General features: G+C 38.5%; 1 protein-coding gene across 2 annotated transcripts; it reads left to right on the top strand.

Annotated features, from left to right (window-relative positions):
• Positions 1 to 676: 676 nt before the first annotated feature.
• On the top strand, positions 677 to 15,411 carry st8sia5 (ST8 alpha-N-acetyl-neuraminide alpha-2,8-sialyltransferase 5). 2 transcript variants are annotated; one of them, XM_014468657.2, is made up of 9 exons: positions 677 to 1,463; positions 5,839 to 5,946; positions 6,247 to 6,342; positions 9,789 to 9,881; positions 11,227 to 11,313; positions 11,824 to 11,968; positions 12,126 to 12,238; positions 12,730 to 12,822; positions 13,401 to 15,411. In XM_014468657.2, exons 1-9 carry the CDS (start codon positions 1,318 to 1,320, stop codon positions 13,861 to 13,863), a joined length of 1,344 nt encoding a protein of 447 aa, XP_014324143.1. In that variant the 5' UTR covers positions 677 to 1,317; the 3' UTR covers positions 13,864 to 15,411. The 2 variants fall into 2 exon arrangements, with proteins under 2 accessions (XP_014324143.1, XP_005798714.1); XM_005798657.2 differs by lacking the exon at positions 6,247 to 6,342 and having other exon boundaries at positions 680 to 1,463.
• The last annotated feature ends 1,144 nt before the right edge of the window (positions 15,412 to 16,555 follow it).

Genomic DNA, 16,555 nt, shown 5'->3' with positions numbered 1-16,555 from the left:
AATTTATCAGGCTTTACTTAAAGAGCAATTCTACAAAACAGGAAAAAGACAACTCAAAATGATTTACAGATGATGTAAATTTGACAAACATATCAGGATGTTAAGCAGTCGCAAAAGTGAACGTACTGCATACTTTTAGACTAATTAAAGAGTTTAGCATTTAATGCCGTCACTATTTTCTTCTTTAATTTACATTGTTAGGATTAATGTCTGTAGAAAATGCTCCTGATTGTGATTTCAAAAGCAGAATGAAGGTTTGATGTACATCCCCAGTCTTTTAAAGAATATTGGTTCAGTGTAGTACCGTTTAGTTCAATATTCTACACTGAATATTGTCCTACACCACATTGTTCAGATTCTAAGCAGCTGACCTGACACCATTCAGTCCACAGGAGTGTTGCATGGCGTGTAATTGGGGCAGCATAAATTGTTTTTATGCTGCCCCCTGTCACAATGGCGTCCTGGGCAGTGAGCCATTGAAGATGGAGAAAGGAGGTTGTAAAAACTTTATATTTAGCAACATCCCTGGTGCCCTTTTAGCTTGCAATCAAGCTCACATCGTACCAAGACAGTTTGGGAGCAGCCTCTCCACAATTCCCTGCGCCCTTGTGTGACCTGGATAGTAGGAGATGTTGTGATTGCCCCGGTGCATCCTTGAAAAGCAGTCCGTGACCTTGGGCTTTGGCTGAGTAAGGACCATGTGAGAGGAGCGCGGCGCGCTCCCGTCAGCCTGGCTGAGAAAAGGCGCATCCTCCTTTTTTCATTGCAGTCACGTCTCCTTGCACAGATTTGAGATGAGGCACAAAGGGATGTGAATTTATCCTGTCAATATTATGTCAGCAGATTAGTGTTAGCCAACAGGAGGATGAAGCCTCACATCGTATTTTGCGTATCCCTCCTAATTTAACCCTTCGAGGGGATTCTTCGCTATTTTCCACAACCTGCAATGCCTGCATCGGACCGAGCGACTGCACCTCGTTGAGATCAAGAATCAGGCGCATCTTCAGAACCCTTTGATGATTCTTCATCTGACCACCTTTGCGTAACGAGCGAAACCACAGATTTTTCATTTTATTTTTTATTTTTTGGGGGGGGAGAGGGGGAATTGGATGTGTTGCAGAAAAGATCAGATCTGTTAGTGAATTAGATGATGCTTTCCATCCATCAACAATGATGCCCTGGATTGAGAGCGGACAAACGGCGTAGAAAGGTGGCGGACAATGTCCAGCTCAGCTCAGCGGGTATTGAGGCACCTGTGATCCTGGTTCTGGATGCGGCGCAGAGAGACACCTACCCGGGTGTCACAGTCAGCTCTGGATGCTGCGCCGAAGGATGGCATACACCGACCCGTCGTCGGGCAAAGATATACTCGGCAGTAGATCCCTGTGTTTCATATTTATTTGCGCATTTGGACTCGTCACGCTTTTACAACAGATTCTTTATGGGAAAAACTACATCAAGAGGTAAGTATTGATCTCCTCCTCCAATTAGAATCTCGCTTGTAATGCAAAGGTAAAATAATCAGCTCTAAAAAAAAAAGCATGCCTTCATAGTCATTTTCATACTAGTGAATAGTTTAGTAATGATAGACATAATATGCATGATAAAATAATTAAATTAAAAAAAAATACTCATTCTAAATGCAAGTGTTTTGAATTGAACTACACATTGAGAAGCAGGGGTAAACAAGCATTAGATGGCCTAATAGAACAATAGCAACTAACCATCCATCTTTTTTTCCCCCAGCAGCATAGAATTTATTTTTTGGTGTCTTTTGAATATTAAGCATCATGAATCATACCATAAACAGCGCTTCAGCTGTATATGGTAATGTTTTCCCTTTATTTTTTATTTTGTTTTTTGTTTTTTTTCAAAAGCTTTTGTTTTTCTGTTTCAGCCTTCTTGACTGGTCGTAGCCTACATCTTTTAGAGGCATCTGATTCTGACAGCGTAAAATGAAAGCTACTACGATGGCTGCAGATAGCACCATGTTACAGATGATGTGTATTTCTCATTGGTCCACACACAGCCACTGCAGAGCTGGGTCTGTTGCAGCTCTGCAAGATACTGTGATGAGTCCTCTTTCACGCCCCTTTTATTTTTTTTTCTTTTAAAGCCCATTCAACGAGCCATCTTTCCCTAACTCTCAGGAGGATTCATGCTTTTGGAAAGAATCAGCGTGAGATGAGCAGATGCAGAGAAGCTGGGATGTTAGATCTCTATGCCATTTGCAAAAACTCACGAGGAACACCCATTTCTCAGTTCAAGAGCAGGACATCTAAATACTTTTCTTTTTGCAGAGAGAGCACATATATGCTTCCTTCAATGCAAACATACATGTGCCGCAGGATGAGCTAACCCCCCACCCCTCTCTGACACCCTGCTGGGCCCAGTCTGATGAAACTCAGTTTGGATTCATGCATCCTGACTCCTTCCAAGAGAGATCCATGAATTCAGAGCCGATGCTCACGCACTTCTCTCCGTCTGTGCCCCCTCCCCACCCCCTCCCCTTGACTTTACTCCTTGCTTTTTCCACCAAGCCCATATGGAAAAGAGGCGGGAACAAGCTTCACAACGGATACCAGTGGGATCAGCGGCAGCCATTTTGCTACAGTCTGTCAGCACAAGTGGGGAGACTGTGGGGGAGAGACTGCGAAAAGGGTGTGATGAAATGAGTGTGTTTGCATGAGTGTGCGAAATGCGGAGCGAGGAAGACAAAAGAGAAGCTGCCATCTTAACAGTGTAAACAACAAGGAGGTCTTCCACATGGGTCTGACCACACCCAGTTTCCTCTCCACCGAAACTCAGGCTTCACAAAGAGAATGTCAAATAATCCTGCAAACTGGGCATGTATGCATGCGACACAAAAAATCAATTGGGTACCTACAATGTATCTCAGATGGATCGTTGCTCTTTGTACACATCAATCCCAGAGATTTCAAAGGGCTACTCGGTAACTATACGAGGTCAACCATTAAAGTCAGAGCTGAGGCATGAACATTGTTACACTCAAGAATTCTGGCCCTGTAGTTTCTGCAGGGCTGTGTCCCCATGAATCAGCTCCCCGCCTGCATTCCCTGATATCAGGTTATGAGGAAAGATGGACTGTGAAAACGGCAGAGCTACAGGTAGCTTATTATGATCCCTGTGAGTGACATACTTCTGCGAAGGAAGACAGTGGTGACATCTAAAAATACTCTGTCAGGGGGATTAGAGCAAACGCCGCAGGTTGGGAAGAGGCTGGTTTGTAACCGTCCAAACACGACAAGCGGGTGTAAGCAGATTTGATTGCTTTTAGAGATGATCCATTTTAAGAGTTTATTGTGTCAGAATTCATTCAGTCTATGCTGCTTGAAAGGAGAGTTTGTGGTTAGAAATGTGAGTCTGACGATCTGTTAAAAATCTATTTTTTTCATTCAACTTCAGTGAATAAAAAACAACAAGCATATTGGGGTGGATAAGTTTGAATTTATTGTAGATTGTGTTAAATCAACTGAAAGTTGTTCATAAAAGCTCAAATATATAAAAACATCAATTTGGATAAATGTCACTATGCAAGTTGCAGAGAAAACTGTAAGATTCTGACATAATTACGGCCCAACCCAAATATGTCTGGAGCGTGACTCCAAATTTTAGTCATGCTTGAAGAGCTTTGGAGTACGATATCTTTGGTTTAAAAACGTGTGTGGTTGGGGTGCATGTAACAAATATAAGTGAGGGCGTATGTCTATGGCTTGTTAATATAACTAGAGACAATCTAAAATAAATTCAAAGTTGTGCACCCATTTCTTGTTTTTAATAATCCTTAAAGTTGTTCGTTGGATAAGCAATCCACCCTGAAAAGGAATGATTGAAAGCTAGTTCAACACCCCAAATCTTTTTAGTTATTTATTTTTTACCTGGAATCTAATTTTGCTATGCCACAACGGCTACAAAACTAACAAAAACATTGAATCTTTTAATTTCAAGGAAGAGATCTACCGAATTTGTGGTCCTGTTTCTTGCAAAAGGAACATTTAATCACAGCCAATAAATAATGGTTCAGATTTTGTCTGACTCTGTTTTGATCTATTGCCTTGATGCAGAATGTGTGCTGTGGTAAGACGCGACATTCTGTTTTGACTCGTTGTTAAGGTGATGATAGACCAGCTGCAGCAACGTAAGATACTATGAGCAAGCAGAGGGTATATGCATGACTTTTTGGGGTTTGAAACATTTGGAACCTCTTGAACCATTTTGTTCTTTCTCTTGTTGACCTCAGTCCCCACTGCATGAAACTAGAGTTATCCTTAATCTTTTGGTTGCGATTCTCTTGAAAGTTACTGTACCTAAATGCCCTCCCAAGGCTTATTCTGGATGATCACAATACTAGAAGTGTGCCTTTTGGGGCTTTGCAATAAGAAATTAAAACACATGCTAGGAAGAAATTGAATCAACTTTAGCAGATGTTTATTTATTGGGAACCCCAGGGACACTTAATGACACTCATAGAAGTCTTTAATAAAGCAGGTTTAAAGTTCTACAGAATCTCAGTTTCTTTGCCTGCAGGCCCTCAGGATGGAATCAGAGGATGACAAGTGGACAGGTCTGTGCTTGTTTGTCTCTTGACACTTGGATTACTGTCTGAACTGAGCACATAATTAAGTGAGCGGCAGCAGATAAATGGTCTAGTTGCCACTTAGTTGGGATCTGGTCCAGCTCCCACTGTGGTAAACAGGATAAATAAAGTTCTCTTCATTGTTGGATTCAAGATATTAGACTAAGAGATTTATGTAATCAGCTTTCAGTAGGCAGGCTTTAGGTGCCTTAATCGTTCTGCTTTGATTAGCTTATGATCCATTTTATGCACGTATCCCCCGCCCCCACCAAAAACTCTTCTGATTTGAGGATCTACACTCCTACCGCTGCTTCGCAGAGTGGGACGGAGATGCTGGAGAGGCACTCAGTGAGGCTAAAAGCGCCTACAGAATGGCATTAACACAAGTCCCCCGTGATGAATGCTCGCTCACATAATGCATCCAGAGAGGCTCTTAGGGTTCACTCTCCCCCACTGAAATTAGCTCAGTGCCCACGGGGCACTCACAGAAATGACTCACATGTACACTTGCATAACTGTCAGTCGCATATTAAAAGTTTTACACCCCGTCGTGCTTGGAGAGATGGAATGTGTTTGTTAAAAAATGCTGGGTTTCAACTATAATCTCTTCCTAAAATCAAATACTTTTAAACTAGAAACCAAATTTTTAGTCACCAAAAAACAGAAAAAAAAATAGCACCAATAGTTAAACTGATGTTCTCTTTAAATCCTCTTTACAAGTAACAGGCTGTGAAAGTGATCTACATTGGCAACTTTATGTTGCTTTGAATTGGCCAGAGAAGACTTGGCAAATCTGTTGGCATCAGTCCCTCAGAGGCAATTTGACATTTGCGGTAACTTGACTCTGATTATTGTTTCTCTCTTTAAAGTACATTGCATCAACCTACAAGTCTAATCCTCCTGCAAGTCCATGTTGAGCAGCAAAATGTCTAAATTGCACTCAGATTTAGGGAAACAGCCCAGCAAAGCATGAATTAACTACTCAAATCGTGGTGTCGTCAGCAAAAAACATAATTTTTAAACATGTTTGGTGTCATACTCTGTTTTCTTAAACCTGTGCATGACTGAGGGTGTGAATGTTCAATTTTGAGATTCCTGAGTGGATACGTGAACTTGGTTGTGTGTGTGTGTGTGTGTGTGTGGGCGTGGGGGTGTGCGTGGGCGTGTGTGTTTTTGTATGTATGTATGCACAGAACAAGGACTAAATAAATACCAAATAAACTGACTGATTTTTTTACTAGTGCACAACAGTTTAGCCGAGTCAAAGGGGACGAGACCGGAAATTGGACCGGCCCCGTTAATTTCTTCGATGACGGATCTCTGAAGCCTGCCAGAAATGGAAGGAAAAGGTACCTTTCCATCCTGACTAACTACACAACATCTCTATTTAAAAAAAGAATGAGTATGTGTGTGTGAGAAAGAGAAAGAAAGATAGAACTGATTATAGAGACGACCCAGGCCAGCATGTGTGGACTGGGATATGCCCATGAGTCTCCTCAGAGACTGTAGAAAGAGCACGAGCAGCAGCAGCAGCACATTTTTCTTTTTCTTACTTTTGTTGAAAATCTGCAGGTTAAGGAAGTTGGCAGGGGGTGGTGATGGTACAGGACAACATTTAACTCTAACTTGACCTGTCTGCATGTTGACAGATGTTTCCGTCAGAATATTCAGCCAGATTCACAGATCTCCGTAATAGTCACACCCTGCCTAGCTGATATTAAGAAGAAAAAAAAACGCTCTCAAAGGTAGGCCTATCTGAAGGCATTTTCTAGTCTTTTTCACAGAAACCCAAGAATGCTTCTTTTTTTGTCATTAGTTTGAAAGGTATATACTCATATTTTTCAGTGGCGGTTGCACTTAAGATTTGCTCTTGCATGCCGTCTAACCCCGTCGACCACCCACCTCCCTCTCTCCCCCAAATCTCCTTCCACCCTCCGACGCTGGTTGAGCCACCGTCTCCTGTTGATGTTCTGGCTTCTCCTTGTCCCTTTGTGTCCCCATCTAGCACCCATCTCCAAATGCCTCCTCCTTCCCCAACCTGTGTGTCATGTGTTTCTGCACAGCTTTCTGTGTGTATGCCATGTAACGTAGTGTGGACACTCTGCTCCTTCTATCTCCCCTTCTCACATCTGCATTGTCTCTCTCTGCGACCTGGACTTACTCCCTCCTATTATACTTTCCTGCTGTTACAAGAAGACAGGAATTTCCCCCCCACCCCTTTCAAATCTCCAAGTCTTCATAACTGTTGTCAATATCTGAGGTAAAATGCTGGATTGGTCAATCCTAGATGCCTTACGAGATGAAATTCATCTCGTCAAGTTAATTACTTGATGTCTTGCTTTTAGACATGAATGGAGCACACTTGCAAAGGTTTCATCATCTTAGCTAAAACAAAACAACCAAAAGAAATTGATAGCTGGGTTTATTATGTCAAGTCTGTTATACATACCCTGAATAACCTCAGAAATACACTGCATCATCAGGTGGATGTAGACAACCAGTTTTATCACTCCTTTTTTGTTCAATTCCATCCCAGCATCTTGTTCCTTTTATGCATCACTTTCGTTGTATTGCTCGTTGTATTTTTTTTGTTTGTTTGTTTCATATTCTTTAAATCGCTCAACTCATTTACTTCCAAAGGCACAGGTAATATGTTTTACTTTTCCATCTTTCAAAATCCAATGTCCCATTTAATATTTAACAAATGCCATCACTTATTTGAACAAACTGACATTGTTGTTGCTGCTAAATCCCGCCTATCCCCAACTGCTTTGCATGTAGTAGCAACATATATTAATTGATCAGTGTAAAATGCATTCTGTGCATTGAAATGTTACGAAGGGAACATTTCCTATGAAATGTGATTCAAATCTTTTACTAACCTTTTATTTTTGGTTCATGATTAATAACCATTAGCAAGACAGTGATGCAAGCCATGGCATATTTTTTCTTCTGCCTTTAGATTATATTTATGTCTCTGTTTAATAACAGTGCAGCCTTTTAATTTATTGGAACTGTTTTGAATTCACATACAAGTTGAAAGGAACCAATCAAATTTTATTCTTAGCCTTGTTTGTAAGAATAAGCAGGTCAGTCTCGTAATTAATTTGGATACTAGAGGCATAACAATTCTCCAAGGAATAAAATTGTCTGCAGGCATTTTGTATTTTGACAATTTGGTTGTGGAAACAAGTTTTCTTACTGGAATAAAGAACATTAAAATAATTTGTTTTAACCCTGCGACGCCCGACCAAGCCATGCTGCAGTCAATATCAAAGACAATGATTATAGTTTAAGTGGGACACCCACAGGAATTGGTATGATGGAAAAATTGCATTAATTTATTGATTTTTTTGGTAGGAGAAAACCCTCCTCTACTATAACTTGACTGAAGTCTTCATGGAGAGCTTTCTATCACAGAGTGCATTTTGCACTGAGCTCATAGTCTAAAGCCACAACCACAGATTTTGACATCACTGGTTTTCCATATAGTACCATTCATAAAAGCACTGGATCTCGGTCTCCAGGCTTGCAATAAAAAATACAGACACTTACACCTGTATGCACATTAACACCCGTGGAAAGTTCCATCATGTTATTATGCAAAAACTTATTTGGGTGTTAGAAGTTATGAGCTTTCACACCTTTTTGATAGCTCTGGAAGGCAGCGCCTCTCCTCCACTGGTGGTTTTAATGCAGATTTACTGAGAAAAAAACAAAAACGGTAAAAGACAACGTGTGCATGTAGTATCACCACATAGAGCCTATAATGCAAGACCAAGCCAGTATGCAATTTGTATGCAGTGGAAATTATTGTACAGGACATGCAGGCTTTCATTTGCATTTATATTATATATATATATATATATATATATATATATATAAATATATATATATATATATATATATATTTAGATGTGTTCTTACTTCTAGTGTATTTTACACAAAATATTCATTGTGGAAAAATTTTGAAATTGTAGAGATGGAAAAAATAGGCACAATAAGGTCCTTCAAAATTGTAGGATAAAAAAAATCAGTAACACTGCCAGATTTTAAAGATAATGAATGTTCAAGCTGATTTAAGAGTACAGATTACACAAGTAGGAAAATAATTAGAAATTGAAATAATTGCTCAACATCCAATATACTTTAGAGATTTTAGCAAGATGCAGTTTAGAAAAAAAACATTTTTTCAGTACAAATTTGTATTAGCTGAATAAAAATCCCAAAAGCATATTACACATTACATTAGAGATGGTTCATATCTCCTCCTGTTTTCCCTCTCCGATTCTAGACACAGTCATATAATTTCAGGCTGACTTATACTGATCACATATTCAAAAATACTCAGCCTGTTGGTTTTTAATCAAATCAGTATGAAGTTGACAACTAAGCTAAATTATTCAGATTTTTAATGCATAAAAAGGATGACAATTTTTTTGTTGCAAATGTTCTGGTTATTGTAACCATCTCAGTGCAGTGATTTATATATTTTTGAAGTAATTTACCAGCTTATAGTGAGTCATATTATGATCCCTTCTTTGCATGACCAGTTGTTTATATGTCTATGTCTCCAGTGGTGCAAAATCATGAATTATAGTTAAAATTCCCTCTTATTTTCAGTGTATTGTGATACCCCCCCCCCCCACAAACACTCATTCTCATATTCACCAGACATTACACTATAACCATTCCCCCATTTTAACCTAGTAAGCCTGAATCAACCCCTTTTTCTTTTCAAATGCTCTTGTATATGAGGAAAAAGCACAATAGAATCCCAAAATATCTCTTTAATGCCATGCAAGTGTCATTATACTTAGTTTGACATGTGAAAATATAAGAGGTTTAATATTTCGTATTGCATTGGTTTAGTCTAAGATGTTACAGAATCTGGTGCAAGTGTCCATTAACCAGAATACTACTGTCCTGTTTGTGATGCCGAACAATCAATTGCATCACTTCTCTCATTATTTCATCCCAAAGTGCTACCTGTTTATATTTATATTTCATAATAATATACTCTTATATTTCATAAACTCAAACCATAGACATACTGTGGCAAGTTATAGAGTGTTTATTTTACTGCTCATTTGTGCACATTGTAGTTAACTAAAACAATTTGTTGTCAATCTGTTGATTCTCTTGTGTGTCAGCTGCTGCAGGCAGAGAATGACTGTGTTTATCCCTCCAGGTATCTGGAAAATTATGACGGCTCTTTTGAATTCAACTCCACGGCTTGCAGGGAGCTCAGACAGGAGATTATGGATGTCAAAGTCCTGACGATGTGAGTGATTGTTTGTGACGACGCCGATGTTCACACTGGACTATTGTCACTCATCTGCCAGGAAGGTTTACAGTGACTGGCCTTGCCTGATACAGTCAAGATGGTTTGACTGTAGAATTGTGCATTATCATTATAAATATTTAAGATCAATACAGATCTGCCTTATGGTATGTTTGCCTTTTTTCACCCTCTGAAGAGAGGCAAAATGCAATAAAATTCAAGGTTATATTAGGCTTTTGTACAAATATTACTAGGAGTGTCAGTAAGTGGGGAATGTACTTTGAATATGCTCGGTCTGAGAAATAAAACTGAATGTTTCCCTTTACATGAAACAAAAGTCTTAGTTTGATTCCCGTGCTGAGGAAAGGAATAGATTAAAAGATGTCTGCTAAGACAGTGAATGAAAAACATAATTGTGTCCCAACTTTTGGATAACTGATAGCAATGACCCCACGTATAGTGTGCCGAGCTTTCAGAATTACTTCTGTGAAACAGTGAACTTGTCTCTAAATTATTTTTTTCAAGGTCATGGCAATCAGATTTGGTGTGTCTCAACTTCACTTTTGTTGTTATGTTTTCATGTAATATCATTTGGTAATGCTATTTTTAAAGAAAAAGACAAAATACTGCAACAAGTTTTTTCTAGCAAGTTTTTCGCTAAAGATACATGAAATAGTTAGAGACGAAAAATAAACCCAGAAGCATTTGAGTTTACACTTCCAAGCATTTTGAGCTTTCTAGTTTTAAAGTAAGCGGATGAATTGCCCTTTTAATTTGAGACTCACCACCAGTCACTCAGCTCTGCAGAGGTCTTGTAACGAGCCATTCATTTGATTCTGGTGTATTAGAAAAAGAATGCATCTAAAAGTTGTCATATGGTAGTTCTCGAGGACCAGACTAGGTCACTCCTGCTCTCCAGGATGCTATAAATAACATTTACATAATGCATTTGTTTATTGCTCATTCAGCTTCATTGCACATCTTAATGAGCCCGAGGTGCCAATAGCAATCTCAGCAGTTTCTTCTCTCTTAAATGAATAAGATTATTATCCACTGACCTTTTATGCACAGAGTCCAGGCTGCCAAAAATTCTTGTCATAGTTATTCTGACTAAAGGCCTTTTCAGCTTCCCTGCTTTCATTCTTATAATGACATGAGTCAGATTCTTCGACAATCACAACAAAGAGGGTACCTAGACAAAAACTTGTCTGAAATAGCTTTATCAGCGGCAAATTACCAATGCAGTTTTTTTTCTCCTTGTTTGTGTATTGTCATTTTTAGTCTCACATGCTTACCTGTTGAATATAAACAAGCTGCTCCTAAATCTGTGATTTTTGTCCATCAGGGTTAAAACTTCAGAGCTGTTTGAAAGATGGCGAAACCTACAAATCTGCAAGTGGGAGCAAAACAAAGAGGAGACCAGCAACTTTAAGTAAGCGCCATTCATTTCAATGCAAGAACTGCATCATGAAAATGAACCTTTGCCTTTTCAAATGACATTTGAGCATTTGGGGATTTCGTTCAGCACAAAATGGGTTGTTTTTATTTTCTGATTTGATCTTGATAATGTTTTTAAACATTTTCTGCTGTTACTTCGACATAAGATCAGAGAAAAGTATTAAGGTACCTGTGAGCTCTGAACGAGGAAATTGTCGCAAAAAATGCTAATCAAGCACACAGGTTATTCTGCTTTTATACCGCCATTCCATCATTGCATATGTGGTTTTATTTTGAAATCTGCATGACGATACATGGCTAAAGAAAACAATGTGCTAAAAGCACCAATAACTTACTTTCTTACTGAAAAATAGTGAAAACACTTTATTTTGTCACTTGGCATCCTGCATAAAACATTTTTAAATGCAACAATGTGCATGGAAAGATAAAGCACAGTCATCATAGCTGATGTATCTTTATTGATTTCATGTTTTTCCATCCTAAGGATGTCTCTGTCCCGCTGCTGTAATGCTCCATCCTTTTTGTTCACCACCAAGAGAAACACTCCTTCAGGCTCCAAGCTAAGGTACGAGGTGGACACCAGTGGCATCCTTCCTATTACCACAGAGATTTTCAAGATGTTCCCAGATGTGAGTTAATTTTCTCTTCATGTGTTTTGGCATCTTTCTTTCTGTTTTTTTCTGCTCAGCTGCCGGTCTAGTAGTTTTTGTACCATATGAGATCTTTTTATTATTATTATTATTACTATTTATGAAGCTCTTCTATTGTAATTTTTCTGAAATCTAGGATATGCCATTTTCCAAATCCCAGTTCAAAAAATGTGCTGTCATTGGAAACGGTGGCATCATCAAGAACAGCAAATGCGGAAAGGAAATCGATTCAGCCGATTTTGTTTTCAGGTATGTTTTGGTCTTTTGTTATTTCCGACAGATTAAATGATGTTTTACTGGAAATGTTTCTGGAGAGATTGAAATAAATTGTTTTACAGGTTAGTATCCTTTTAATCAATCCTTGTTTTCATATGAAAAAAAAATCAAAGTATCCTGAACCATATGCTCTAACTTAAACTATTTAGTTAGAGTCATCCTGTCATTTTTACCCTGGGTATGTTGTAAAAAACATAAATATAATGCACAATTTCCGTGATTTTTAACCTGTTTACCTTCTATATTAGTTTATTACACCATTTGTACTTGACTGGACTTCAAAACAAGATGCTATCAGAGTGAAAATTATATATTTTGATTAGAATTTCTCTTGGTATTTCACATCCTAAAATTTCAGAGTCAAAAAAAGGAAAACATCAGGAAACGTCAGTATTGTGCAGCTCTTATGAATCCAAAGTAAAAAAAAAAAAGGAAATTCTTTATTTTCCTTCTGTCTCTTGCAGATGCAATGTCCCCCCTATCAGTGAGAAATACTCAGCAGATGTGGGCACCAAGACAGACCTGGTGACCATAAATCCAAGCATTATTACAGAGAGGTACTGTGAATATGGAAGATATTATAGATCCTATCAATAGAATTTAGAACTCTGAAGATTTTTTCTTTTTTTTTTTACAACCACCAATGTCAATGTATTTCTATTGAGATTTTATAGAATAGAATTTTAATTGGATGTAATTATAAAGCTGAACACTGCATTGATTTAAACTTTACTTATAAATGAAAGGGGAAACGTACCATTATGTTTGTTTTTTTAGCATTACAAAGAGAATATTGATCATAGAAGCGGCTAAGAGCCTCATGGTTACTTTAGACCAGTGGTGTTAAACAGTCCTGCAGCTTTTCGATGTGTCCGTTGTCCTACACGCTTGAATTAAATGGCTGCCTCACTAGCATGAGCTAATATTGGAGCCAGCTGTGCTGAAAAGTTGCAGGACACTGACCCTTGAGAACAGCAGTTAGAGACCTCTACTGAGCACATTATTGCTTCAAAATTATTTTAGTTTGTTGTTCTCGCTTACCAAAATGTGAAAAAGTTCAAATTGTCTGAAAACACCTTTGCAATGCATTGTTTATATTCTTAACATCCACTTTTCTGTTGTATTTCCTGTCCAGATTTCAGAAGCTGGAGAAATGGCGGCGGCCATTTTACGAAGTCCTCCAGAACTACGAGAACTCATCAGTGGTGCTACCCGCCTTTTACAACACTCGCAACACTGACGTGTCTTTCCGAGTTAAGTACATGCTGGACGATTTCGACTCCCAGAGAGGCGTGTTCTTCTTCCACCCGCAGTATCTCCTGAGTGTGCAGCGTTTCTGGGCGGTGCAGGGCGTCCGGGCCAAGCGCCTTAGCAGCGGCCTGATGCTCGTGACGGCCGCCATGGAGCTCTGCGAGGAGGTGCACCTCTACGGTTTCTGGGCGTTTCCCATGAACCCAGCCGGCATATTTATTACTCACCACTACTATGACAACGTGAAGCCACGGCCAGGCTTCCACGCTATGCCTCATGAAATTTTTAACTTCATCCACATGCACACGCGTGGGATCGTCCATGTACATACGGGGCGTTGCACATGATCTATCTTTTTTTTTTCTTTCTGGTTTTTAAATAAATGTGTTTTGTTTTTGTTAGGATTATGCACTTGGCAATTGGAGTGCACACTTATTCGCTCCGATTAGTTCAACAGTATGGTGAAGATTGCTCGCTAGAACACGTTTCTCTTTTTAAAGAGCCTCTACAGCTGTCATGTCACTGTGGCGATCTTCGAGTCTCTGTCCATAGGATGCTCATGTTCAATATAAAAAGTGATCTTCATAATAGTGTTGTTTCTGTGAAGTTTTTGAAGTGGCCCCGCTGTACAGAGGTGTTGTTTTCTATTGGGTTGCACAGGTGTTTCAGCTGAAACGGGGCTCCAGTGGGAGTGGCTTCATGCCCCATCTTTTAACTTTCTCTTGGACAGTCCTTGGGTGTGGCAGCTTAACGTTTGTGTCAAACAAGCCTATGTTAGACTATACAGCAGTAACATCTTCTTGTCTACTTTTGTAATCTCTTTCCTATTCAGCTGTGTGAGTACTTTCAGACTCAGTTCAAAAGGCCTGTTTTCACGGGCCTAATTGCTCTCTCTAAAAAAAACAACAACAACAAAAAAAAACGACCCCCCACCCCCAAGATTTAAGATGAGACACCAATGTGTTTAATTATTTTTGGTTTGGGGCAAGAACTTTTACAAAACAACCCAGCTGTCGCTCTTGTCTTAAGCCATTTTTGCCTTATAGAATATCAAATCCCTCTGGACAATGTGCAACGCACCTGTGTGTCCGGCTTATGTACAAATACCTTACAGTGGAATGAAATGTTGGTTTGGCTCTTGAATGAAAGGAAATGTAAGGCTTGCTGTAAAAAAAAACAACAAAAAAACGTATGTGTGCTTTCTGGCTCATGTTCTTCTGGAATCGTTCTCTGTAAGTTGCATTCATTGCCATGAAATGCTCTGCATGAATTTACTCTATACTTGGCTTTGTGTGTGCCACTGGAATATGTTTACACTTAAGCCTCTTCACAGTGCATTGGGAGGTGAAGACAGGAAACACTGACAGACCAAGTCGGCTGTAGAATATAGTAGTAACTGATTATTGGTGCAAGAATGATGACGGCTGCTGCCCGTGTTTGCTGTAGCACAAAACTATTTAATTTAATGTTATTTTATCTTACTTTGAACTGCATAGATTTGATTGCATTTGTAGAAAAAATCACACATTTCACTACTGGAAAGTTGTGCTGATTTACACTGGATTTTTGTTGTACTTTTTACAGATTAGACGAATGTAAATGATTATTTTTGCCTCTGTTTATGCTCAGCTAAAACTTATTAGTTTATTTTGAGTTTAAACATGTTTATGATTTTTATAGGTTCTTTATGTACTTAATGCCCACAGATAGTGAGTGAATTCATCAAATATAGACACCAAAACAAGTATGACAACAATCATGATTGACTCAAGACTAAAAAAAAAGGTTACGTTTTGGAAGGAGGTATATGTTGGTCTATACGGTACTTCTTAACTCTTGATCATTCTTTATATTGAGTGTTTGTAAATAAACCTGTTTCGAATTTCTCAAATGGCTATTAATGAATGTGTGTGTCTTTCAAAATGACCTACCTATTTGTAGTTTATAGTGTAGTTTGATGACCGACACATGAAGGTGCTGAGGGGTCACATGTTCTCTAGCACTTTGTCTTTCTACATGTAAAATGTGTTGTCTTGTAATCTTGGTCAAAGAATGAAGCCCATAGATTCAAGGATGTTTAGGATTATGAAGTTATTTCTGCATATTTCTATTCTATTCTTTCCCTTTCGAAGTTATGCTCTACCCTGTGTTAGTTTGTCATAAAATCCCAATGAAATGGGTGTAATTTTGGGGGGTTTTAAAATGAAAAATAAAATGTGATATAGAAGATAGATAATTCAGTTGAAGGGACAAAAAATATATTTAACTTAAGGTTATTGAGAAAATATAGCTATCATTAGCAGCTAGATTTAAGAAAATTACACCTTAAGGTAGGATTCTGCAACTCCAGTCCTTGAGTGCCACTGTCCTGCAACTTTTGGATGCATCCCTGATCCAACACACCTGAATCAATGGGCTGAATTACCTACTTGGCACGTCGACAAGCTTTACAAAGGCCTGGTTATTAACCATTCATTTGATTCAGGTGTGTTGGACATGGAAGGCATCCAAAGAACAGTGGAACATGGGGGCTGGAGTGGCAAAGCCCCTTTTAAGATCCTTCTAAAATAAAAGTAAATTGCCTTATTTCAGAAATATACACAAGTTAGTAGAATACAGGTACATTTAAGATCTTCTATCAAAAATATAGAAAGATACAATAAGTGTGGATCAATCAACGTAATGGATCAATAAAACAAAAACTCAGATGAAAAATAAGAATGTTGTGTAAAAATGGAAATTACTCTGTAGAATCTAAGATGGCCGCAGTATTTTATTAAAACTAATGCAAAGTTTTGGTTTAAGACAGATAAAATAATAAAAAAAAACAACCCTGGAAAATTATAGGTCAATTTTTACACATAGTAGTTTAAATATCCATTACAGTAATGCAAACTGACCAAACACCCACTTGCTTTGTGTTTCAGGAATAACATATTTGCTATGGTTTTTCAGTGTAACTCATCTAAATGTTCTCATCTGTTTATATAGTGAAATATAAGGTAACAGTAAACAAAATCAGAGTTAAATATGTCCTGT

This window comes from Xiphophorus maculatus, chromosome 8 (assembly GCF_002775205.1).
Source record: "Xiphophorus maculatus strain JP 163 A chromosome 8, X_maculatus-5.0-male, whole genome shotgun sequence".
Lineage (NCBI taxonomy): Eukaryota > Metazoa > Chordata > Actinopteri > Cyprinodontiformes > Poeciliidae > Xiphophorus > Xiphophorus maculatus.
Note: the sequence above shows the minus strand (reverse complement) of the source record. Positions and strands in the feature narration are given on the sequence as shown.